Consider the following 26,670-nt stretch of genomic DNA (forward strand, 5'->3'; position numbering starts at 1 on the left):
AGAGGTAGAAGAGAAGAAGAGATGGAGGAGAGGTAGAAGAGAAGGAGAGATGGAGGAGAGGTAGAAGAGAATAGAGGGATGAGAGGTAGAAGAGAAGAAGAGAGGGAGGCGAGGTAGAAGAGAAGAAGAGAGGGAGGCGAGGTAGAAGAGAAGAAGAGATGGGGGAGAGGTAGCAGAGAAGGAGAGAGGGAGGAGAGGAAGAAGAGAAGAAGGAATGGATGAGAGGTAGAAGAGAAGAAGAGAGGGATGAGAGGTAGAAGAGAAGAGAGCGAGGAGAGGTAGAAGAGGAGAAGGAATGGATGAGAGGTAGAAGAGAAGAAGAGAGGGAGGAGAGGTAGAAGAGAAGAGAGGGAGGAGAGGAAGAAGAGAAGAAGGAATGGATGAGAGGTAGAAGAGAGGGAGGAGAGGTAGAAGAGAAGAGAGGGAGGAGAGGAAGAAGAGAAGAAGAGAGGGAGGAGAGGTAGAAGAGAAGGAGAGAGGGAGGAGAGGAAGAAGAGAAGAAGAGAGGGATGAGAGGTAGAAGATACGAAGAGAGGGAGGAGAGGTAGAAGAGAAGGGGAGATGGAGGAGAGGTAGAAGAGAAGAAGAGATGGAGGAGAGGTAGAAGAAGAGAGGGATGAAAGGTAGAAGAGAAGAAGAGAGGGAGGAGAGGTAGAAGAGAAAAAGAGAGAGGGAGGAGAGGTAGAAGAGAAGGAGAAACTTTTTTTTTTTTACTTTTGATGTTCTTTTATTAAAACATGTCAACTAAATACAGTCAATAGAGACACAAAAATCTCACAGCATCTTCATAAAAACAACACACACACCCACACACTCACCCGCACACACACCCACACACACACTCGCACGCACACGCACACACCCACACACACACACACACACACACACACACACACACACACACACACACACACACACACACACACACACACACACACACACCCACAACCACCCCAACAAACTCCAAAAACCTCCTCCAGCACATAAAAACCACTTGACATTCAAATGCATATGTTCAGCCCCTCCCCCCCCCCACAGTACCCATTGCTTTCCCCAGTCCCCAAGCACTCTCCACCCGGTCCTGCCTCTCCCTCTGGATCTCCACCATGCTCTCCTCCACAGAGTCCCTCACGATGAACTTGGTGACGACCACGTTCCTGGTCTACCCAAAACGGTGGCAGCGGTCCACACCCTGCTGCTCCGATGCAGGGTCCACGCCGGGTCCATGAGGTAGACGTGGGAGGCAGGCCAGCGGTCAGGTTAAACCCAACCCCTCCAGCCTTGAGTGACAGGAGCAAGATGACGAGGCCGCGGCCGGGGCTCTGGAACTCCCTGATGACCTGGGCCCGCCTCTTCTGAGTCAATCTGCCGTCCAGACGCACAAAACTGAAACCATGGTCCCTGAATGGGGTCTCTAGTATGGTGAGGAAACATGTGAACTGAGAGACCACCAGACTCTTGATGCTGCCGTCCTCATCGCGCACCCTGAGCAGGTTGTCCATCAGAGCTTTAACCTCCTCCTCTTCCATCTCCTGTGGGAACTCCACCAGCCGACTGGCCCTGATCTCACCTCGACAGCGAGGACAGCGCGCATGTTCCTGCTCCGTGCTGACGACCAGAGTGATGCAAGAGCGGCAGTAGACATGAGCACAGTGTGCGATGACAGGCAGGCGGACCGACTCCAGGCAGACAGAACACTCCTCGTCTGAACCGCTGGACAGGCCCCGCCACATGCGCTCCACCAGACGCCCCCGCAGCTCGTTCACCTCGCTGCTCTTGGTGCGCCGGAGGGTGATGCACTTCACCAGGGTCTGGAGGTTCTCCAGGCCAGTCTTGTCGCCCTGAGTGACCGGCCTCTGGATCACTCTGTCCCACCACACCTTCACCTCCTTCTGCGATGTAATATTGACCCCAAGTCCAGGAGAGAACAGGACAGCCACCCCTGCACTATTATTAGTGCCATGACTCATCACCAATCCCCCCCTCCAACTGAGTCCCCAGTCAACCTCATTACCCACATCACTATGGGTCTCTTGTACAAAAATAACATTTACATTTTTCTGTTTTGCATAATCAGAAAACAGCCCCCCTTTCACACCATCCCCAGCACCATCAATCCGAAGGACCTCCATGTGAAAAAAGAGGGAGAAAACAGAGAACAAGAACCAGAAAAAGAAACCCACCAGCAGATGTGCACCATACAGTCCATACATTATACACCTGTATTTGATGACAATCTTTTCCTGACATTAGTAGCCCACTTATTCAGTCAGAACTTCCTCCTGGGTGTCATCATTAAACCCCCACCTGTGACCTTGTTAGCATGCATCACAGACCTTAAAAACTTTTCCTGATCTGGGAAAAAACGTCCCAATGGAAAATTTTTCCTGTTTTTGGTTTCCCTAAGAAACCGGGCGAGCTCCCTTGCACTATACATCCCCTCCTTTTCCAAATCCTCACCCCCATCACCAGATACCAATGCCTCTTCCTCAGACCCACTCTCCCTCTCCTTAGCACCCCCCTCTAAATCCATCCCCTCCTCATCCACCAGTGTGCTCCCCTCAACTTCAATCTCCTTCCCATTCCGACCCCCCCCCCCCTCCCCCACTTTGCCCCCCCCTCTCTCCACAACACCACTGGCCTCTGCGTCAGCTTCATTCCCCCCTACATCCACGGGGAAAGGGGCCCCCCCTCCATCTGATGAACCTAGCACCGGCCCTGGCTGTGCACCTGTTTCGGGAGCATGCTTCCCCCCTGCAGCTTCTCCCTCCAGCACCAGCCCCCCTGTCTCAGTATCACTCTCTACTCCAACTCCTCCTGCAGCTTCTCCCTCCAGCACCAGCCCCTCTGTCTCAGTAACTTCCTCCACTCCCCCTGTATCTGCCTGTTGCTCTGCAGTGTTTACCACATTAACCTCTACTATTTTTTCACTTGGCTGACGCGATGCCCCTCCCGCTGCACGCTTTGGATGCGGACAAGCGAATCGCTTATGTCCAATATCCCCGCTCTCAAAACAGCGCAAGCTGTCAGTACTCGCATACACAGCATACAAGCTCTCCCCAAACTTCACAGTGAAACGAGCATTTAACGTTTTGGTCTGCGCTTTTCAAATACATAAACACTTGCCTACGCAACGAGAGTACATGCTTCAGCCCAGGTTCCTTACACCCAAGAGCAATAGGTCTGAATCCACTCGCAAACCTCCCGAAGCGAATCAGCTCCCTCGACAGAGCCTCGTCTTTGATAAACGGAGGTACATTCGACACGACTACCCGTGTAGCGGGAGCCGACAGCGGCGATACGGCCACAAGCACATCCCTCACAAAAATGCCACTCGCAATTACTTTGCTTACCAAACTTTCCTTTTTCAAAAAAACCACCACAGCCTTATTCATCCGCGATGCATAAGCGAGATTTTCGCATCCTACCTGCTCGCCGACAGCTTTCAAAACCTCTTCCACCGTAGCAGTCCCCTCGGGGACACACCTCACCCTGTGTCGGAGCGACACAGACTCAGGTCCTGCTGATTGCGAGGCCATGTCACCGGCCGCCTCCACTCCCCAAACAATACACTCGCCTCCAACACTGTACACTTGCACCAGTTACCCTGATAGGAAAAAATAACCCATAAAACCACACCTCACTGTGCACAACGGAAAAATAAGAACCAAAAAAAGGGAAAAATAGAAGAATAGAAGAAACCTCCACAAACACCTCCGCTCACGTCAATCTCACTCCCAGCAGGGAGGAGAGGAAGAAGAGATGAGAGGTAGAAGAGAAGAAGAGAGAGGGAGGAGAGGTAGAATAGAAGAAGAGAGAGGGATGAGAGGTAGAAGAGAAGAAGAGAGAGGGAGGAGAGGTATAAGAGAAGGAGAGAGGGAAGAGAGGAAGAAGAGAAGAAGAAAGAGGGAGGATAGGTAGAAGAGAAGGAGAGAGGGATGATAGGTAGAAGAGAAGAAGAGAGAGGGAGGAGAGGTAGAAGAGAAGGAGAGAGGGAGGAGAGGAAAAAGAGAAGAAGAAAGAGGGAGGATAGGTAGAAGAGAAGGAGAGAGGGACGAGAGGTAGAAGAGAAGAAGAGAGAGGGAGGAGAGGTAGAAGAGAAGGAGAAATGGAGGAGAGGTAGAAGAGAAGAAGAGAGAGGGAGGAGAGGTAGAAGAGGAGAGGGAGGAGAGGTAGAAGAGAAGGAGAGAGGGAGGAGAGGTAGAAGAGAAGAAGAGAGGGAGGAGAGGTAGAAGAGAAGGAGAGAGGGAGGAGAGGTAGAAGAGAAGGAGTGAGGGAGGAGAGGTAGAAGAGAAGAAGAGAGAGGGAGGAGATGTAGAAGAGAAGGAGAGAGGGAGGAGACGTAGAAGAGAAGAAGAGAGGGAGGAGAGGTAAAAGAGAAGAAGAGAGGGAGGAGAGGTAGAAGAGAGAGAGGGGAGAGGTAGAAGAAGAGAGGGATGAGAGGTAGAAGAGAAGAAGAGAGGGAGAATGAGAGGTAGATGAGAATAATATAGACGGAGGAGGAGAGGGATGAGAGGTAGAAGAGAGGGATGAGAGGGATAAGGAGAAGAGAGAGAGGAGAGATAGCAGAGAACAGTTTGGAACAGTTCACCACAATGTGCATGTTCTCAGGTCATGTGTAATTTCCCATGGTATCATTATCCAAACTCTCTTTGGGGAAAGTTGCGCGGAAGAACGTTGGTGTGTGTGTGTGTGTGTGTGTGTGTGTGTGTGTGTGTCTTTCCATTGCTCATCATTATTAGGCGAACAAGAAAACGTTGAACATATTGTAATTACTCTGCTGTGTTACAAACATATCATTCATTCATGGTTTTGTTTCAGTAAGGGGGAGGAAAGGAGGGGAGAAACATCCCAGAGACTAAAGTGTGCGGTTGTTAATTGTTCTGTCGGCTCATCATCATGCCTTTACAAGCTTCAACGTTTTATTCATCATCTAAATGCGGCAATACAAGCTTGATATTCAACATTAAATGAATGACCTTCTGTGTTAATACTGTTAGTAAGTCAGTGTAAAGTAAATTAAAGATATTGAGCATACATTTGTAAAACGGGCAACCCTAGTTTCACCTAGTGGTATGAGATGTATTCATCGTATGGCTGGATGTACCATACTGTGAAGTCGCGGGACGAATACACATACTGTTACACCCCTAATCATATGTTTCTCACATGAAGGTACTGTGATCACAGGTGATAATGTGTGAAAGGTTTCCTGTGTGATGACACCACGGCATGGCAAGTACACATGTGAAACGCATGGGGAATTCATATGATGAAGTGTTGGAAAGAAACGTGTAATCTTTTGTCTTTTCTTTTCCATCAGGGAAAAGAAGGACAGAGTAGAGAAAGCGGAGGAAGCAGAAGAGAGGAAGGTAAAATAATGTGATGGTAAAAGAGAGGGAAAGCCATGAAGAAAAGGAAAAGATGAGACACCCTGGCTGGCAGGGCGGCCAGAAGGTAGAGAGACGCCTGCTGCTTCAATCCCCAGCACCAATGTGCCTGCTGTGCCACTCGCTATGTCTACAGTAGTGATGAATCATAAGTAGTCTGTCTACTATAGGAGGGATATATGGAAAGACACACTTCAATTGCCTTGTGTAATATTCTTTGTAGCAGGGCATACAAAGGTCAAATGTTCTCCCAAAATTGGCTAATAATGTAATATTATTCCTCTAACTATAAGTGCTGTAGAGTTTATAGAAGAGGGCTGGGGATGGTTTGCACCAGCTATTTATAGTGTTCTGGTCTCTGTAGGCAGGGCTTTTTAAGTTTGACAGGCTTGTTTTCTGTCTCAATTGTGTTCTCAGGGGAGCAGCTGGTCAGCAGGGCTTCCTCTGCTGAAACCCTAATAAGCACTACAATTGGCCTTCACTGTAGTGGGATGCAATCCATGGACCTTGTCAATCAATGTCAACAAGGCAACAGCCTATACTCTATACGCTTCATTGAGATGTAGTATGTCTTCCTAGTACGAACGGACTGGCTAGCCTACGTAGCAGTGCTGTCCCCATTCTCAATATTTGAACTCAATATTTGAACTCAATAACGTAAACACAATTTATGTGTTATTCAGCATGCAATTTAATTTGTCAAACATGAACAAAAACCTTTTCAAAGCAATCCTCCACGCCTGCACTTAATAATAACTCCTGGGCAGGGCCGGATTAACGACCGGGCCGTTTGGGCCGTGGCCCGTGGGCCTCTAGTGACAAGGGGCCTCCAAATTATTATTTTTTTTTCTTTTTCTTTTTCTTATTTTGGAGATCGATGTCATACTGTGACACTGAAATGAAAAAATATTTCATCAACTAAAATATTTAGTCAACAAAAATATTTCATCAATTAAAATATACAGTACGTCACACCCCGTGCCTCTTCCTGCCGTCTGCAAGTGGCTAATCTTGAGGTTACGACCCCCCAGTAAGCTAACCATGGATAAATCCCAAAAAAGGAAAGTCTGAGGAAAATAGAGAGTTTAATTCAGTGTGGACAGATTCATTTGCTTTCACAACTAACAATGCAGGCTTACCTGTAGCCTATGCCTGATATGTGGTGCGGAATTTGCGAACAATGAAAAATTTACTTTTTATTTTATAGATTTTCCACAAATAAGGGAAGGACTCAAATAGAGCTGCATAGTTCAGGGTTTTATTTCAAAGTAGGTCTACAGATGCCAGTGTTTTTTCTCCTTTTCTGTGTTTTATTTCAAAGTAGGTCTACACATGGTAGTCTTTTTTTAAAGTAGACTACTTTTTATTTGATAAATGTTCCACAAATAAGGGAAGGACTCAAATATACCTGAATAGTTCAGGGTTTTATTTCAAAGTGGGTCTACAGACACCAGTGTTTTGTCTCCTCTTCTGTGTTTTATTTAAAAATAGGTCTACACAGCCAGTATTATTTCTCCGCTTCATAAGAGTTTGAGGGTTTCCTTTGTTATAACAGGTAAAAACAACAATAAAAAGTCAAAACTTTCCTTTTTGTTGCTTTATAATTCCATTAATGCAATAAGTATAAAGTATAATAAATCGCAAATTACTTTGGCGTTTTATGCTAAATGTGGGGTATGCTTGGGGATATATAAAACGTTATACACTGTTTTATCTTCATTTTAAGGGTAAATAGGTTGTGCGGCTCCCTGAGCATTTTATTTTGTGGGAGGGGGGGAAAGTGGCTCTTTTGATAGTAATGGTTGCTGACCCCTGGACTAGACATATAGGGAGCGCTGGAAATCTATAGTGCTCCCTCTGTCCTATGGAGGGCGGCAATACGCGTAGACGCGTAGTCCGCTGGAAATATACAAGAAGAAGAAGACTAGACGTAGAGTCTGCTGTCACGCCCGCATCTCCACATCCCAGCCCCGACACGAATGAGGCAGATTGGGATCATGACAGACAGCAGAGACCCGCCGGTGCTGATAGCGGATATCCTCGAGCTCCCCCTAGTGACTAGGGGCCTCCACTACACACTAAAAAAAAATAAAAGAAATACGAAAAAAAAATATATATAATCAGATCCAGCGTTTACTTTCACAGCATCTATAGTGACTACTAGTATCATCTCATCTCTATCTATTTTTATTGAATTTTTTGTATTGCAAATACAAATATGATTGATTGTTTGATAATGAGGGGGTGAGAGACGTTGAGTCGATGTGACACTGACGTCCAGGTCCAGGGGTCACTGTCAGGTCAGGTCAGGTGACCACTGACCGCGAGAATTGCACTTGCAAGTTGATCAAGTAGGCTAAGACTCGAGTAGTAGGCCTACTGTATCATATGAGACTCAAAAAACATGGATAAAAAAGTTAAACGGTGGGAAAGCGGAGCTGCTAAGTTAAAATCTAAACAGGAAAGGGACAGAAAGAGCGCGTTACTTCGGCAAAGCATACCGACTATCTCAACTTTTTTCACCCCGTCAGGTAAGGCTAGCCTGGCTAGCACTAGTAGCAGCAACGTTAAAGAGGCTGAGCCAGGTGCCGCGGGCAGAGAGGACGAGAATGCTAACGTTTTGATGCTACTGTAGCAACAGAGAAGAGGCAGCGGTGTGTGTGGGGGGCCTCCACAAGAGTCTGGCCCAGAGGCCTCTGAATTCTTAATCTGGCCTTGCTCCTGGGGGAGGCAGCCTTGAGGAAATTAAAAACAACCCATTGCCCCGAGAGGGGAGTGATTTCAATCCACTCATACTTGATCCTGGAATTCATTATTGCTATGCGCTCCAGATCCATAAATTCATTTTTATCAGTCTTGACTCATTGGGTCCAAGGCACACGCTATGCCATGATTTATTTAACAAACATGATGTTTATCCTGTGTTTTCCCCGGTTGACTTCTTAGTTATTTCTGTGTTGGCTGTCAAGGGAGATAAAGTCGAGGAGTTTAGAGCGCTCTGCTCTATCTGTTCTTGTGCCGGGGCAGGGGATGATGTCTTCTATCTGTTATGCTGAGTTGTGGTACGATGTCTTCTATCTGTTATGCTGAGTTGTGGTACAATGTCTTCTATCTGTTACGCTGGGTTGTGGTACAATGTCTTCTATCTGTTATGCTGAGTTGTGGTACAATGTCTTCTATCTGTTACGCTGGGTTGTGGTACGATGTCTTCTATCTGTCACCCTGGGTTGTGATATGATGTCTTCTATCTGTTACGCTGGGTTGTGGTACGATGTCTTCTATCTGTTACTCTGGGTTGTGATATAATGTCTTCTATCTGTTACCCTGGGTTGTGGTACGATGTCTTCTATCTGTTACCCTGGGTTGTGATATGATGTCTTCTATCTGTTACTCTGGGTTGTGATATGATGTCTTCTATCTGTTACCCTGGGTTGTGGTACAATGTCTTCTATCTGTTACGCTGGGTTGTGGTACGATGTCTTCTATCTGTTACCCTGGGTTGTGGTACAATGTCTTCTATCTGTTACCCTGGGTTGTGATATGATGTCTTCTATCTGTTACCCTGGGTTGTGATATGATATCTTCTATCTGTTACCCTGGGTTGTGGTGTGACAATGCTGCTGGTTCCTCAGATCCACTAATATCAAATCCCTCACAGTGTCTTTTCTCTGCTTTATTACAGGTACAATGTGGACACCAGGAGTTCAAACCTCTCTAAACACGTAAGCACTCCTGGTTGTAATCATAATGTTAAGACCTTTGTAGACCTTTTCAACTGCGTTTTTGTTGCTAGGTAAGGACAATCGTTGATCCGTTTGGACATCCAGCCCACGACAATTAAAAAACTAAAGAAAATGGACTGTAACTTAAGTCTTGAATTCCACTATAGTGGCGACTGTATATACTGTATATTACTGCATAGGGTTAATGCCCAATTAGACGTATGCATGGGCTGTTGTGACTCCTTTCTCCGACATGCAGTTACATTGTTGTCCAGCTGACCATAGCCCTCGCCATGTAGGCTCCTTGGCTTTGGGCGCTATCGGCGCTACCCTCTGCTGCTTTAGGGGTTTGTCCTCATCTAACAGGTAGAAACATACAATTCAAAATCAAACATCTGCTGAAATTATATAGACTAAAATGAGACTCTTGAGGTCTGTAGCACCCGTTTCACCCATACTCTCGCCTGTCATACTGGATGTTTCCGAGGACCGGTGTAAGTTGCGCATCCGTACGTAATTGTTCTTGAAACATTGAAAAGGTCTATACTGGTACACGTTCTCTCAAGAGCTGTGAAGAGTGAGTGCGCTCTCTGTTATGTTTGCGAGGGATGTATTTTTAAAGCCATATGCAACGTTCCATAGAGCGTGAACTTGGAAAGAGGGTTTTTCACTTGAAGTGTTTTCATTATGTCTTCACAGATTGCCCTCTAACTTGTCTCTCTTTCTTTATTGCCTACTGTTGCGGATGAGCAGAAGGTAGGCCAATATGACTGAATATTCTTCTTTTACATCTTCCTTAACTGCCTTGTTATCTCTCAAGACATTTTCTAGACTGGTATACGGTCTCACCACTGCATAAAACATCTGTTGGCTTACCTTTCTGACTACACACCAACTTGTATAAATCTGATTGGAAATCACCCCAGCCTAGCGGGAATAGTCCATCTGGGCTATAGCCTATTCCTTCCTCAAAGTAATGTCGGAATTATAGAATAAAACGTTATTTAATTTTTCAGTTCCAGAGGAAACAAGGCAATCTGTTTCCCCCCCAATTTATTTTTTTATTATTATATATATTTGTAATATACATATATATATTTTTTTATATATATACATACAAATACAAGTATATATTTATATTTTATATTTGAGCTTAGTCCTTATATCTGATACCAGTTCTGGTCCTTGTACAGTACATCCCTGTAGGTGTGTGTAGGACTACTCTATTAACGGTGTGTTATTATGCATGCATGGTTCTCTTCTGCTCTGCGTAGGACTTCCTTGGTCAGATGTTCTGCACGCTGGGGGAGATCATCGGCTCCACAGGCAGCAGGCTGGAGAGAACCCTATCGTAAGTCCAACCTGCACACACACAGGCTGGAGAGAACCCTATCGTAAGTCCAACCTGCACACACACAGGCTGGAGACAACCCTATCGTAAGTCCAACCTGCACACACACAGGCTGGAGAGAACCCTATCGTAAGTCCAACCTGCACACACACAGGCTGGAGACAACCCTATCGTAAGTCCAACCTGCACACACACAGGCTGGAGACAACCCTATCGTAAGTCCAACCTGCACACACACAGGCTGGAGACAACCCTATCGTAAGTCCAACCTGCACACACACAGGCTGGAGAGAACCCTATCGTAGGTCCAACCTGCACACACACAGGCTGGAGACAACCCTATCATAAATCCAACCTGCACACCACAGGTTTTCATCATATTATAGTGGTAATAGTGGTATAGTAATCATATCGCTGCTCACTCAAAACCCATGTCACTCCAGTTGGTTGTTTGTCCTTTTTGTTTGTTTGTTTTACTCACATTGAATGTGTACAGTACATTATCCTTTATCGGGTGAATCACAGAGATGGATAGAGTGTGGTATGATGCTAGATCTCACGGCCTGGAAGACTTTTTTTTGTGTAGGTAGTGGGAGTGGTTAAGTTTAGCAGTGCTGTCTCTAATTGCATGGGAAGTTGTGATACTGTGAATTGACTGCAACTACCCCCTCTATAGCACTCTGGGGGTGAATGCATTTCATGACCGTATGTCCCATGTCACCCATTCAAAACCCATTGTTTTGAACATCTATTCTTAACGCATTTCTTTTACCCCAACAAAGAGGCTGGTGTACTGTTACTGTACTACTGTTACTTCACTGTTACAGTTACGGTGTATCACTTTATATACAGTAGAGTACACTTTGAGCTACTATACATGTACTGTGCCTATTCCAGAGTACCACACCGTTTCATGCACCGTTTGCTACAATAACAATACCTTGCTACAACACCGCCATCCATGTAACACTGATACAGGTCCATCACCCCTGTAGTGTCATCCTCGTGCCTCTGGTCTGTCTGTCAGGAGCACCTCAGACTCTTTAGCCCTCCTCCCCCACCGTGCAGATTGTGGAATAATGAGAGCTGGCGCGTTTGCGCTCAGGGCTCGGTGTGCAATGAGAGCCCAGAGGGGAGCAAAGGGGGGTTGGGATGTGGTGGGGGGGCTAACATATGTTCTGTCTATAATTAGACTGTCATCTTGAAAAGTCTGACTTAAACACTGGCTTTGTTTACAGGCTATAGAATCAGATGAGTTTTGAAATATTATCTCATATCTTATAGGGAAACCCTTATCTCGATTTCACAAGTTTTCATTTTTATTTATTGGAGGCATATTTCAAATGACCTGCATGCAGAGGAATAATCAAACACTCTTTTATAGAGCACCTATATCATCAATAGAACATTATTGATCAATGTGAGGCAGTGGAATAATGCAACATCAACGTTAAGGGTGTGTGTGTGTGTGTGTGTGTGTGTGTGTGTGTGTGTGTGTGTGTGTGTGTGTGTGTGTGTTGTAGCAGAGTTATGTACCACATACTTCATTATCAACAATCTATAAATCATATTGAAAGTCTTGGGTGCTACTCCTGTGCTGTCATCTATCTTGGTGTGAGCCTGTGGGGGCAGTTCCTAATCCAGACAGCTTGTCAATGAGAGAGAGACAGAGAGCGAGACAGAGAGAGAGACAGAGACAGAGAGAGAGACAGAGACAGAGACAGAGGCAGAGAGAGAGAGAGAGAGAGAGAGAGAGAGAGAGAGAGAGAGAGAGAGAGAGAGAGAGAGAGAGAGAGAGAGAGAGAGGCTCCACTACCCTTGGATGGCATTTCTGTATTTCAGCAGGTTGATGGTGCGTGTGTGTGTGTGTGTGTGCGTGCGTGCGTGCGTGCGTGTGTGATGTTGTTAACTGAAAGAGTGGGTTAGCTGTCAGCCGTCTCCTCGACCCACAGAGCGAGGGCTGGGACTGCCGTGGGTTGCATTAGGAAGATGCCTTGTGCATTCAGAAGGAGAAAGGACTTATTGATCACAGGAGACTGACCTGGATGGCTGGTCAGTAATAATAATAATACATTTAATTTATAACATTCCTGAGAGTCTCAGAGTGCTACAGAGTTAAAAATAATAGAATACAAATGGATATATAAGAAATAAGAACACATAGCAGAACAACATATGAATAAGACATAACAACTAATAAAAGGCCTTTCTAAAAAGGTAGGTCTTGAGTCCACATTTAAAAGTATTAACAGTTTGTGGTGCTCTCAGGTGGTTGGGGAGAGCATTCCATAGTCTTGGCGCGGCCGAGCAGAAGGCTCGATCGCCCATGGTGTGCAGCTTAGTCCTGGGGGCTTTGAGGAGGTAGGCTGTGCCGGAGCGGAGGGAGTGTGAGGAGGACTGGGGGGTAAGGAGTAGGCAGTAGGGGTGTGCAGAGATGTCATTATCTGTATCTGTATCCGTTCAACCAACAACATTATCTGTATTTGGATTTGGAAATGGGCGTGGTTTATACCGGAATTATCTTTATATATATATATATATTATTATTATTTTATTTTTTTTATTTTTTTTTGCAACAATTATTGTACAATACAAGATGGTAACAGATGTAATCAAATGAACAAATTAACATTAGGAACTCATGTTTAATCTGGCAAATGTATTTTCAAACCTAATATTCAATTGCAATTGTTACAATTTTGCATTACCAAAATAAATCTCCCCTGTCCCTTCAGACAATCCATTCAACCATGACTGAGCACAAGCTACATTGACTGGAGAGCACAAGCTACATTGACTGGAGACCACAGCACAACAGCACACCTGATCACTGTCAAATGGCAACTGCATTTGTTGGCTTTAGGTGTGGTAAAAACGGAGGAAACACATTTAGCTAGAGCATGTGTTAACCAGGTTTTGGAAGTGGAAAGGAGTGGAAGATAACGGACAATGTCACCACTAGGGATGGGTACCGAATTCGGTACTTTTGAGGTACCGAACCGAAACACGTCGGTACTACCGAGTATCGATTCAAGTGAGATACCAAAAAAAATTTAAAATTAAAAAATTATTTTTATTTTTTTACTTTTACTTTTATTTTTATTTTTATTTTCATGTCAACGTTCACATGCACAATATATGCTTACCTAAGATTTGACTTGATTCAACAACAAAGCAGTCGGAGCAATGGCAATCCGAAAACGGTCGAAATTGTAGTTATTTGAAGTTTGGATTATTTTTTTCACGACTGAGGTAGGTAAAAAAATCTTTTTTGACTAAAGTACCGAAAAAAGGTACCGTTGGGTACCGGTATCGATTCACAGGTACCGGTACCGTATCGGTTCAAATGTGAAAGGTACCCATCCCTAGTCACCACTATAGGAACAGATAGTGCTCATAATATGATATCATAATGATATCATTCGAGCATATTCCCTGTGTAGTGCATATTATACAGAGGGCAACCCCTATGTCTCTCTGTGACCGTGGATTTGACGGCGCTTTAGCAAAGTGCCATAACATAGTTGGACACTTTAAACACAGTCCTGCAAACACAGCAGAGCTGAACGTTCAGCAAGCCTCTCATGGGCAAGCAGAGGAGTCATTCATCCAGGAGGTACCCACACACTGGAATCCAACTCTCGAAATGATAAAGCTCCTCCTGGGCAGCTTTTTGCACCTCTTGCATACGATAGTCTCCGATATTGATCCTACCTATATAGTGCGCTTTAAGAGTGCATTCACAGAGGACCTCAACAGACGAAAGGAGAACACAAACCTGTCATGGCTAAAGGCAGCAACAGCTCTAGATCCCAGATGCAAGGCCCTCAGGTGCCTGACCAAAGCAGAGAGGGAAGAGGTGTGGGAAAAGCTGAGCATCCTAATGATGGTGTCTATGCTTAGCTGGCCCATATTGCACAAAAGTACTTGGCTACACCTGTGTCTACAGTACCATGTGAGAGTTTTCTTTGGCAGGTCACATGTGTGGAGAAGAAGAGGTCAGCTCTGAAGTTTCAAGTTTCTTTATTAGTTGTCATACAGAAGTACAGAATACTTTTATACAAAATGCTTCTTTCTGTTACGCTCCTCAACTGGTTGAGAGTCATGTTACACAAGTTCACACTGTTCCAAGTAATCGTATTCAATAGGAGTATGAAAATGGACTGTTCACAGTCTCTTCAAAGACACTATGGCATCTGTTTCTTAACCATGGCCGCCGGCTCGCATGTCGCAACACAACGTCACGCTGTGTTATCGTCTATCAACCACACACATCGGTTGAAAGCTAAAATGGCCACACCACTTGACCTATTACGTGTTTCAAGTTTCAAGTTTCAAGTTTCTTTAATAGTTGTCATACAGAAGTACAGAATACTTTCATACAAAATGCTTCTTACTGTTACGCTCCAGAGACTGTGCTAGACAAGATAGTATCAAATAACATAGTATAGCATGTAATTTAGAAGTAGAAAATGAGGTCACAGTGTTCAGTATAGACATATGTACAATGTTCGATGCAGAATAGACGTAACTGAGTTACCATATAATATACAATACTATGCAGTGTACTAATGTACAGTACTATATAGTGCAAAGCAGAAATGGGATGAGGTACAATTTAGGTACAATTTACAGTAAGGTGTACGAGTTGTAGTGCAATCCTTCATCAATAAATATAAAGTGTGGGGAGTGGGTGCTACAGTGTGTTTGTTTAAAGTGGGTGTGTGCTATAAAGTGTGTGGAGTGGGTGCTACAGTGTGTTTGTTTAAAGTGAGTGTGTGCGTGTGGATGTGTGTGCTATGTGCGTTTGATGGTTGTTGTTGTGTAGTGTTCATTGTTCGTTTAGCAGCCTGATGGCCTGGGGATAGAAGCTTCTTCTGAGTCTTTCTGTGCTCGCCTTGAGACTCCGGTATCGCTTGCCTGACCGCAGCAGTTCAAAGAGGCAGTTGTTCGGGTGACTGGAGTCTTTAATGATTCTCTTAGCCTTGCCCCTGTAACGCTTGTTGTAAATGTTCTGGAGGGTGGGGAGCCCCCCTCCAATTGTGCGTTCGGCTGAACGTGTCACTCTTTGTAGTCTGCTTCGGTCTTGTGCAGTGCTATTCCCAAACCAGGAGGTGATGTTGCCAGTCAAGATGCTCTCTATTGTACATGAGTAGAAGTTCTTAAGGATCTTCTGACTGACTTGGAACTTCCTTAGTCGCCTGAGGAAGTAGAAGCGTTGTCGTGCCTTCTTCACAACACTGTCAATGTGTGTGGTCCATGTCAAGTCCTCGGATATGTTGGCTCCGAGGTACTTAAAGCTGTTGACTCTCTCAACCGGTGCCCCGTCGATGCTGAGGGGGCTGTAGTCCTTGACCCCCGACCTCCTGAAGTCCACAATCATCTCCTTTGTTTTGCTGACGTTCAGGGAGAGGCTGTTTTCCTGGCACCATCCCGCCAGGACCTTGACCTCTTCCAGGTAGGCCCTCTCGTCGTTGGCAGAGATCAGGCCCACCACCACTGTGTCGTCAGCAAATTTGATGATTGTATTGCTACTCCGCTGAGCCACACAGTCGTGTGTGTACAGGGAGTAGACGAGGGGACTCAGAACACAGCCCTGGGGGGCCCCTATGTTGAGGGTGATGGATGAGGAGGTGCAGTTGCCTGCTCTCACCACCTGGGGTCTGCCCGTCAGGAAGTCCAAGACCCACTGGCAGAGGTCATAGTTCAAGCCCAGGTCCCTGAGCTTGGCTATGATTATGGAGGGGACTATGGTATTGAATGCCGAGCTGTAGTCGATGAATAGCATTCTCACATAGTTCCCCTGCCTCTTGTTCAGGTGTGATGCTGCTGTGTGCAGCACATGGGCTATGGCGTCCTCCGTGGACCTGTTGGGGCGGTATGCAAATTGCAGGGGGTCCATGTTGATGGGGAGGGAGGAGCAGATGTAGCCCTTTACTAGCTTCTCAAAGCACTTCATGGCTATGGAGGTGAGAGCTACAGGGCGGTAGTCGTTGAGGCAAGCAGGCTTGGATTTTTTGGGTACAGGGATAATAGTGGACTTCTTCAGGCAGGTGGGGATGACAGCCTGTTCTAAGGACAGGTTAAATATGTCAGTGTATACCGGGGCCAGTTGGTCGGCACAGACTTTTAGGACGCGGCCGGGGATGCCGTCCGGACCTGCTGCCTTCCTGATATTCACTTTTTTAAAGGTCCGCCTCACCTCATGCTCTGTTACCCTGAACACTGAGTCTCCATCAGCAGCAGACCCCCCCCCCCCCCATTGCCGTGGCTTGTGGGCTGGTGTTGTTATTACCAGCATCAAACCTCGCATAGAAGGTATTGAGGTCATTTGCTAAGGAGATGTCACTGTTCAGTTTGAGGGAGGCGCCTTTGTAGTCTGTCATCGTTTTGAGCCCCTGCCACATAGCTCTAGAGTCAGCCTGTTCAAACTGGAGTTCAATTTTATCCTTGTAGCGCCGTTTGGCCTCTGTCACTGTCCTCCTTACGTTGTATCGCGCCACCTTGTGGTCATTCATGTTGCCTGCCACTAGGCCGTCGTTGTATGCTTTGGTGCGCGCTCTCAGAGCTTCACGGACGGATTTGTCTACCCAGGGTTTTTGATTTGGGTGAACTCTCATTGTGGTAGTGGAGATTGTTTCTTCCACCAAAGTACGAACATAGTCCAGCACTGTCTCCGTGTAGACATGAATGTTATCTGTGTCGCGGAACACGCTCCAGTCTGTGCAGTCAAACGCAGCCTGGAGCGTCTCCTCTGACGTCAAATCCCATTTCTGCACCTCTCGCGAGACTACGGGAGTGCTTTTGATTCTCTGTTTGTACTTTGGTGAAAGGAAAATGGACGCGTGATCTGACTTACCAAAGCCACTAGCAGAATGAGCCTTGTATCCACCCTTGAATTGCGTGTAACAGTGATCTAGGATGTTACCGCCTCTGGTGTTACAAGTCACATGCTGATAGAAATCAGGTAATACCTTTCTCAGATTGGCGCTATTGAAATCACCCACCACTATGATGGCGGCGTTAACGTTCGCTGCTTGGAGTTTGTTTACCTCGTTGTGGAGCCTGGAGAGCGCGGCACTATTGCTGGCTTGCGGTGGAATGTACACTCCTACAAGGATGATTGCCGTTAACTCCCTCGGGAGGAAGAAAGGACGACACTTGATGGTTATATATTCCAGGTCTGGGCAGCAGTGGTTCGATAATTCCTTCACGTTAGCTGGATCGCTCCAATTGTTGTTAAACATGAAGGCAATACCTCCTCCACGTTGTTTGCCGGACAATGCTGATCTGTCCTTGCGGTGGATGAAGAAGTGGTCGGCCGGTTGTATGGCGTGTTTCCAATCTCGGGTTATAAGACCAAACAGCAAACGAGCGTCAGTTTCGAAAAGGTCACCACCTCCGGTTTCGCCTCTCAATAACCGGACAAATCACCACTGACGCTGAACATCATTGACCGTTTGTGTAGCCAATGAAATTCTGAAAATAATGGCATCTTACTTGAGTTGGTTTTCTGAGACTGTAAAAGCGGTAAAAACGTACCGTACGCAAGATAATGAACGTGTGCCTGTCTCTCTGGAGCGCACGATTATCTCCAATAATCCAGGACCAGTTTAGCCTACAATTGCTAATCTTTCAAACTCTTGTGGGTGAATAATTAATTAAATCCTAATATAATTTCCAGCCCGGTTCCATGTCTGATAGTTAAACTGCCTTCAAAAGATACTTATAGTCATACATTTCTTTCTTGATTTCTTTCTTGAAAAAGCGACCGAGTTGTGTGAGAACCGACCATGTCAGCTTGCTTCATTTCTCTGTCATTACGGTAGTGTTCTCAAACGTACACTTCACGATGTTCCCCGCTACTCCCGAAAAAGCGACAGAGTTATGTGAGGGTGTAGATATGGTGCAACATGTGTAATTGTGTAATTGTGTATGTGTGTTCTGGATGTAACAGTACTGTATATCTACTCCAGTGCCGTCTGACAGATTTGGCCATCAGACGCTGCTTGCGCGTAACAATACAATATCTGTTATTTAGTTAGGCCTACTGGACATTTTCGTTGACATAAGTAGATTTTTCGTTTTTGTTTATTTATTAAGTTAACTCTTTCAGTGCCACGCCTGGTTTTCCATTTTACCGCTTGAATGCCACCATCCGCGCCAATGTTAACGTTAATATCGCCTAATCTATGTTTTAAATTATGGCTATGTGTCTAATCTGCCCATCGCATTATCAAAGACTATTTTCCAGACAGTGCTGTGAAGGCAGATTGTTTTTTTATCGCGTTGTTGCCGTTTCAGAGCAGTTAGAAAAGCCCCCGTTTTGATATAAAAAACAGCTCATTCTGGAGCATTCTATGAAAATCGTCTTTTAGTGGAATATTCCACAACGTTGATATTCGTCGGCCTTTTTATGAATCGTTTTCAAATAAATAATCCAGGACCAGTTTAGCCTACAATTGCTAATCTTTCAAACTCTTGTGGGTGAATAATTAATTAAATCCTAATATAATTTCCAGCCCGGTTCCATGTCTGATAGTTAAACTGCCTTCAAAAGATACTTATAGTCATACATTTCTTTCTTGATTTGGAGTAGTGGAAATATTTTTGATAATATTTGGAACGGTGTGTGTCTGGAGAACAAAAGGATTGCGATGCACGTTTTTATTCAGTATCTCAGTTTACCAGTAACTGCATTTGTAATACCACGACAACTCATGACAACTTATGACAACTTTTGAACAGATAAATGATATCTATAAATTCTTGGAATTGGTAAGTAAAGGCTGCTCTTAGTGTAGTAATGGAGGTGAGAGGCGGGGAACATGCTGTGCGTTTCAGGTTGGTTCCGAAATAGGTCTCCAAAGGCGCACACACGCATGTGTTACAGGTATCAGAATATGGCACCTGATATATATTACCTATAAAACAGGTTCATGTTGGTTAGAAGAAATGGAGAAGTCAGACGTGATGTTCTTTCAACAAGGCATCTCTCAATTATCTTTATTTCAACATTAGTTATCATTTGTCATTATACATTTCAACAGCATTGTCCTTTTAAATGTAGTTACTTATGCCCTAATGCATATTTGTTGTGTCTTAATCTAAGCACATGAAAGGGGGCAGTCTCATCTGTTCCTCTTAATAAGACGTTATTTTCCCTGTCAAACAGTTCAAATACCATCAACATCCATTAAACATCCGCTATCATCAGTCTATCATCATTCAGATCCACTATATAGTACACAGAAACACCTTGCACTTCTGTGTCACTCTCATTCTAGACATATTGGGATGGAGCAGTCTCATCTGTCTCATCTCAACCTAGGCCTATTGGGAGGGAGCAGTCTCATCTGTCTCCTCTCAGTCTAAACATTGATATTTTCCTTGTTCATCAAACATTTCAAATACCATCAAAATCCACATCAGATCTACACACAGTCTGATCCAACATACATTCCAAAGAAACACCTTGTACCTCTGTGTCACTCTCATTTGTATTTAACTCAAATACATCCAAAAGAAACACCTTGTAACCTCTGTGTCACTCGGATTTGTATTTAACTCAAATACATCCAAAAGAAACACCTTGTAACCTCTGTGTCACTCGGATTTGCATTCAACTCCCAAGTTTGTTTGGGTCATTTATTAACTTGCATCAAAAGTGCAGTTTTTTATGCTCTAAGCATAGATACTGTAACCGTGACACTGACAATACAACGTAACTATTAGTATATCTACATCTACATGAAGGAGAGAGAGAGAGAGCGAGCGGGAGAGAGAGAGAGAGAGAGAGCGGGAGAGAGAGAGAGGGAGAGTGAGAGAGAGGGAGAGTGAGAGAGAGGGAGAGTGAGAGAGAGCGGGGGAGAGAGAGAGAGCGCGAGGGAGCGAGAGAGAGAGCAAGAGCGGGAGAGATCATTGGGAGCATGTCTATGTTCCCCGGCCGGGTCCTATGTTCCCCGGGTCCTATGTTCCCCGGTAGCGATAAAAAAGGTCCTATGTTCCCCGGGTCCTATGTTCCCCCACTCCCGTTGCGGCTCCCGAAAAAGCGACCGAGTTGTGTGAGAACCGACCATGTCAGCTTGCTTCATTTCTCTGTCATTACGGTAGTGTTCTCAAACGTACACTTCACGATGTTCCCCGCTACTCCCGAAAAAGCGACAGAGTTATGTGAGGGTGTAGATATGGTGCAACATGTGTAATTGTGTAATTGTGTATGTGTGTTCTGGATGTAACAGTACTGTATATCTACTCCAGTGCCGTCTGACAGATTTGGCCATCAGACGCTGCTTGCGCGTAACAATACAATATCTGTTATTTAGTTAGGCCTACTGGACATTTTCGTTGACATAAGTAGATTTTTCGTTTTTGTTTATTTATTAAGTTAACTCTTTCAGTGCCACGCCTGGTTTTCCATTTTACCGCTTGAATGCCACCATCCGCGCCAATGTTAACGTTAATATCGCCTAATCTATGTTTTAAATTATGGCTATGTGTCTAATCTGCCCATCGCATTATCAAAGACTATTTTCCAGACAGTGCTGTGAAGGCAGATTGTTTTTTTATCGCGTCGTTGCCGTTTCAGAGCAGTTAGAAAAGCCCCCGTTTTGATATAAAAAACAGCTCATTCTGGAGCATTCTATGAAAATCGTCTTTTAGTGGAATATTCCACAACGTTGATATTCGTCTGCCTTTTTATGAATCGTTTTCAAATAAACGCTAGATGATCAATATTACGGCCGCGCGCGGATAATCGCCTCGTTGATTTCCTCTCGGAGTTTTACATTGAAACCGAAAGAAGACATTTCACAAAACAGCTTATAACTTCATCAAACTTACTCTGATTATCCTACCACTGATAACATAGAGTCCTTACCTGACATCAGATGGTATCCAACTGGTATATTCCAATTCCTGATCACCATTCGAAAAAATCGATACGTGTATGGATCCAACGCGACACAGTGGATCTCCATGATCCGCGGGGATCTGAGGCTCCAGAATGAACTCTAGTAACCCCGGCTGGATCAGTGAACTGGAAAATGTGGAGTACCGGATTTTTTTCCCCATTCATTTTCATTGAGTCCATTCCAAAATCACTTATGTCATCTGGGAGACGACAGGGGGCGCTTTTTTCCACAGTGATCACCGGCGCAGCTCGGCAATACTCGGGTAGGCTCGGGTGATGCAGTAATTTTTCAGATCGCAAAAAAATAATAATAATAATAATTCCGAGAAATCTCGTGAGTGGCTAGCAACCACCTATAACCTCTCGTGAGTGGCACTGAAAGAGTTAATATAAAGCTTGTTTAAAAAGTTTTTGAGGTTGTTAAATACACGCTTTTGATTTCTTTAAGTGGCGAGTGATGTCTTTTTCATGCTTATTTGAGAAGGGTCCAGCTGCACAGCCGGAGAGCAACGCTCTCAGGGCCGCGCTGTGACTGCTGTTCTGTCACTCCCAGCCGTAGTGGGCCGGTCGTTGACCAAACTTTATTTTTATTTTTTATAAATCAATTATAACGAACATTACTGTTTTGCTTGTTTGTTTTTTAATCTGTTTATTACTTAGTTGTTTTATAATTATTTTTTTTATTTTTTTTCATTTGTTTAAAATTTATGTTCGAGATAAATAAACGCATTCATTCATTCAAGATATTGTGTAAAAAATTTAAATAAAAAAAAATACATGTTATGAAGTATAGTTCATTTACTATATGTATACATCCTCTGGCCTGTTTGTAGAACTTCCCTGTGTTGTTGACAAAGCTAAACCCTATTGATATGAAGTTATCAAACCCTATTGATATGAAGTCTAACGGGAACATGAGATGATGGGAACATGAGAGGTCTAATGGGAACATGGCCCCTGAGAGCGTTGCTCTCCGGCTGTGCAGCTGGATACTATTGGCTTATTTCTCGCCAGGTGGACAGTGCCTTGGTGCTGAAGCTGCAGTGAAAGGGTTAACGTGTGCCTTGGTCATAAGATCTGCCTATCATTTATTTTTATTTCTACTGTCCCAGTTTTGATATATTATACATAAATAGGGGTGGCATTCCCGTCACCGTGCATGGCGGTGTGAGTGGCGCGCGGGCTGTTTGTGTTTTCTTTCGGTCATGGCATGTATGCAGCAGGACCTGTCTGTCGCGGAGGTCTTGGCATTGGCATGATGCAACACTCAATGTTAGTGTGTGTGTGTGTGTATGCCTAAAAGCACAGCAGAGAATTATGGCATCATTAACCGAACTCAGTCAAAGTTTTGCTTGCTTGTACACGGTGGTTGCAATTCCCCCTCCTCCTCGCAGTCCTCGCAGCCAGTCGTCCACAGAGCAAGAGTTAAAATACGTACATGCTATAGGCTTATAAAACGATTTAATAGGCTAAACTTCGTTTTAAATACTTTAATTCACATCTGTTTATTTCATTAAATTTTTCCCGACATAATGCTACCTGCCCCGACCAGATCCGTGACTCCGTTGCGATACAGATGAATTATCTTCTCAAAATAGTATAAGTGGCTTTTATGCGTATTTTACCACCTGTTGAAAACCACTGCTGTAGATCACAAGCTATATTCACGTAAATATGACTGTGACGGCGACGAGGGCACCACACATGTGAACAGTAACAATGCAATTAATTAATGTATTGTTGTAATTAATATATAACCTATGTCATGCGTCTTCTTGAAGCGGGGAACATAGAACCTTTATTTCAGCATTTGGCGAGCCTTTATTTCAGCGGGGAACATAGGACCCTTTTTTTGTTCGGGAGCGTTTGGGAGCGGGCGGGACCGGGGAACATAGAACCTTTATTTTGGGAGTGGGGAACATAGGACCCTTTCTTTAAAAAAAAGCGGGGAACATAGGACCCAGGGAACATAGGACCCGGGAACATAGGGATGACCCCAGATCATGCTATACAAAGCTAAAACCCAGCTACATGGCCCCAAACCATCTCCCTCAAAACAGTCTTTAACACTGTTCAAAATATATATATATCTATATACCAAACAACAAATGGAACTAGCCAGTATGTATTTCAAAACACAAACCTCATAAACGAATGGAGATGTAATACCCCAACACTTAACGTTTCATGACGGTCAACTTCTTCAAACAATTCTTTACTCATTGTCTTAAACTCGGCCCAACCGTAAACTCAGTGGGCTCTAGACATTTCATCTACAATTATCAACATTTCTGTGTGCTTTGTAAAGTATTACCCACCTATAAAACAGGTTAATGTTGGTTAGAAGAAATGGAGAAGTCAGACGTGATGTTCTTTCAACAAGGCATCTCTCAATTATGAGAGTGCGCTCGTCGGGTGCACCCTAGGCAGCGAAGTACGGTCTCCTAAGAGGCGAAGTAACTTAACACTAGTCCTATAATGCCACCTATTGACCAAAGTTATATTGATGTTTCCAATTAAATCCAATATAATTGTTCTACCTCGTTTCTAACGGGGTGATACGATACAAGCAATTTCCAAACGTTGTGACACATAAGTAAATTACACTAACGTGATACCACTTTAGTGGGCATCACACATGCGATAGATAGAATTTATTACACATGCATAACTCATGATGACGATTTAAGACAAACTTATGGCAAGCTTTCTCTAGGCTTTTGTGGTAGAGGAGTCCTTGCTTGACATGGAGCAGCTGAGATACTAGAGAAAACTCAAGAAAATGCCTGCCTTTTTCTTTCTCTCATTTGAAGCACAACTTTAAAAATAAGATTACTGATATTTCCGTGGGTCCAAAAGAACAGGGCAGTCCTACATTGCCTACAGGTAGTTTTGATGGCAGTCCTACCGGTAGTTTGTGACGGCGAACAAATGGTGCACCTAGGCGGAGCACGCTGCGTCAATGGAGCTCATAACATAAAAAACATTAATCAATATCTGTGTAATACAAATATCTGTGTCCATCTCATTATCTGTGCTTTCCCAAATTCATATTCAAATTTGGGCTCATCCCTGGTAGGTAGGCACACACACACTCAGCCAGAGGGGATCTGCAATCTGTTGAATGCAGAGTGCACTCAAAACCTCAATGATGAAAATGCCATGGAAATTAGAGGCAAACAGTTTCAAAGAGTTATCATCTTCTCCAGCTAAGATGACATCAGAGCTGCAGATCTATTTCTAGGTCTCAGGTGGGGAGAAGAAGAGCTCTGTGGCATTTACACAGCAGAGGACCGTGAGGGAAACCCACCCACTGGCATCATAACACATACAGTAGCGTCAATCTACTGTATGTCAAATTGTTGTACATTTACATTTCGATTTCGATTTAGCCATTTAGCTGGTGCTTTTATCCAAAGCGACTTACAAGTTCTGTACAAGAAGTCAGCAGCAGGTAGGGTACAACTCTGGCAGCTAAGGGTAAGTAAGATTGTTCATCAAACAAGTTTGTCAAACTTGAGTGCTACAGTCTTGCGTGCATAATAGTATAGGCATTATTACCATAGTAGGTAGTAGTGGCGACAGTGGCTACAGGGGCGACAGAGCAATAGTCTGGTAATCCGGAGGTTCGATTCCCGCTCCTCCCGGTCAGTGTGTCGAAGTGTCCTTGAGCAAGACACTTAACCCCTAATTGCTCCCGATGACCAGGTTGGCTTGCATGGTGGCCTCTGCCATCGGTGTGTGAATGGGTACAAATGTGAGAAACAATTTGGATAAAAGCGCTATATAAATGCAGCCATTTACCATTTAGTATAGGCATAGTAGTACATAACATAAACAAATGGGTAGTCCCACCACCCGAACATTCAGACTCTGTTTCAGGGGTGGGCAACGGATTGGGCCTTTAAGAAGAGCAGCAATCAGCCACATGCTGACCCTTACTGGAGTGCCTGCTGCACCCTGACAGTAACACTCTACAATCAAGCCTGCATGTGCGGCGCAGCTGCTGTGTGCACAATTGTACTTGACGGAGTGTCAAGGCTCATTGCTACAAGAGGACAGGTTTTCTAACAAGGCTCACTATGTTGTTGGAGGCTGATCCAAAGGGAGATGGGGGTAAGAATGCAAATCTGTGTCTCCTTCTCCATTTCTCCTCCTTGGTTCTCATTGTGTCCCGTCCATCGAGGCGATCGCAGTTGTGCTTGAAGACGATAGGGTCAAAAGTGAAGAGGTTAATACAAGGTTCACTGTGGGATGCATCTATTAGAGTGATTTTACAGAGCGTTGGGCTTCAGAGATGGGAGGACACACACGCACACACATATGAATGCACACACACATACGCACACGCCTACACACATACACGAAAACACACTCACACATACATGAACACTCACACATATACACACACATTCACACACACAAACGCACATGCGCATACAGTACACACACACAGACAGTCCACACACACACACACACACACACACACTGCATGTCGGCATTCATGTTCTTTATTTCACAGGCAGCTACCTCTGACCTACATACAGGCTTGTAAGTGTAATTCTTCTCTTTTTTTTCTCTCTATGTAATTTATTTCTGTCCTCCCCTTTTCTTTTTAATGACACCACATAGAACTGAGGCTCCTCCCACACTGTGTGTGGGACCTGTCATGTATTTTTTTTGTGATCAAATCTTTTTTATTTTCCATTTTTCAAACATGAAACAACACAACTCACAACACAATAATAACAATAATACATAAAAGACATCCAAAAACATAAACTAACACAACAATGATTAGACAATAAATTATACAGATTATACATTTAACATCCCAAGCCCCCTCCCTCACCAACCATCGCAGCCACGATCCCCAACCCTCGAAAGCCCCTAGTCCGGCACCCCAGCGAGTCAGAGCATCATGCCTCTTTAACACCCGACCCGCAGAGGGCCGGAAACCAAACCCCCCCCCCCGAGCCTGTGACCCTCCGACACAATCAAGGGGACCCAGAACACATACATAACCAGTTAAAGTAAGTTGTCACAAAGTATAAGGAAAATAAAACATTTACTATAAAACGAGCTTCCTGAGCCCCCTCCATCTCCAGGCCCGGCAGCCGCGAACCCCAACCCCGGAGGACCCGGAGTCCGGCGCCCCCGCAGGCCAAAGCATCACGCCTCTTTAATGCCTCGATCCGCAGAGACCCCGAACCACGGCCCCCCCCAGTCCGAGCCCACGGCCACCAGACCCACAGCCAAAGGGGACCCAGAAAATATACATAATTAAAATTACAA

General features: G+C 44.6%; 1 protein-coding gene across 1 annotated transcript in view; it reads left to right on the plus strand.

Annotated features, from left to right (window-relative positions):
- LOC311229678 (copine-9-like) overlaps nt 1-26,670 on the plus strand; it is a gene marked incomplete at both ends in the record, with an annotated part of 679,647 nt that overhangs the window by 330,454 nt on the left and 322,523 nt on the right. Inside the window, 2 exons of the mRNA XM_084315753.1 lie at nt 9,073-9,112; nt 10,387-10,463. Of these exons, the coding sequence (XP_084171879.1) occupies nt 9,073-9,112; nt 10,387-10,463 (117 nt within the window). The remainder of the gene's footprint in view (nt 1-9,072; nt 9,113-10,386; nt 10,464-26,670) is intronic.

The sequence above is a fragment of the Notolepis coatsorum genome (genome assembly GCF_963971535.1).
Source record: "Notolepis coatsorum genome assembly, chromosome: 6".
Lineage (NCBI taxonomy): Eukaryota > Metazoa > Chordata > Actinopteri > Aulopiformes > Paralepididae > Notolepis > Notolepis coatsorum.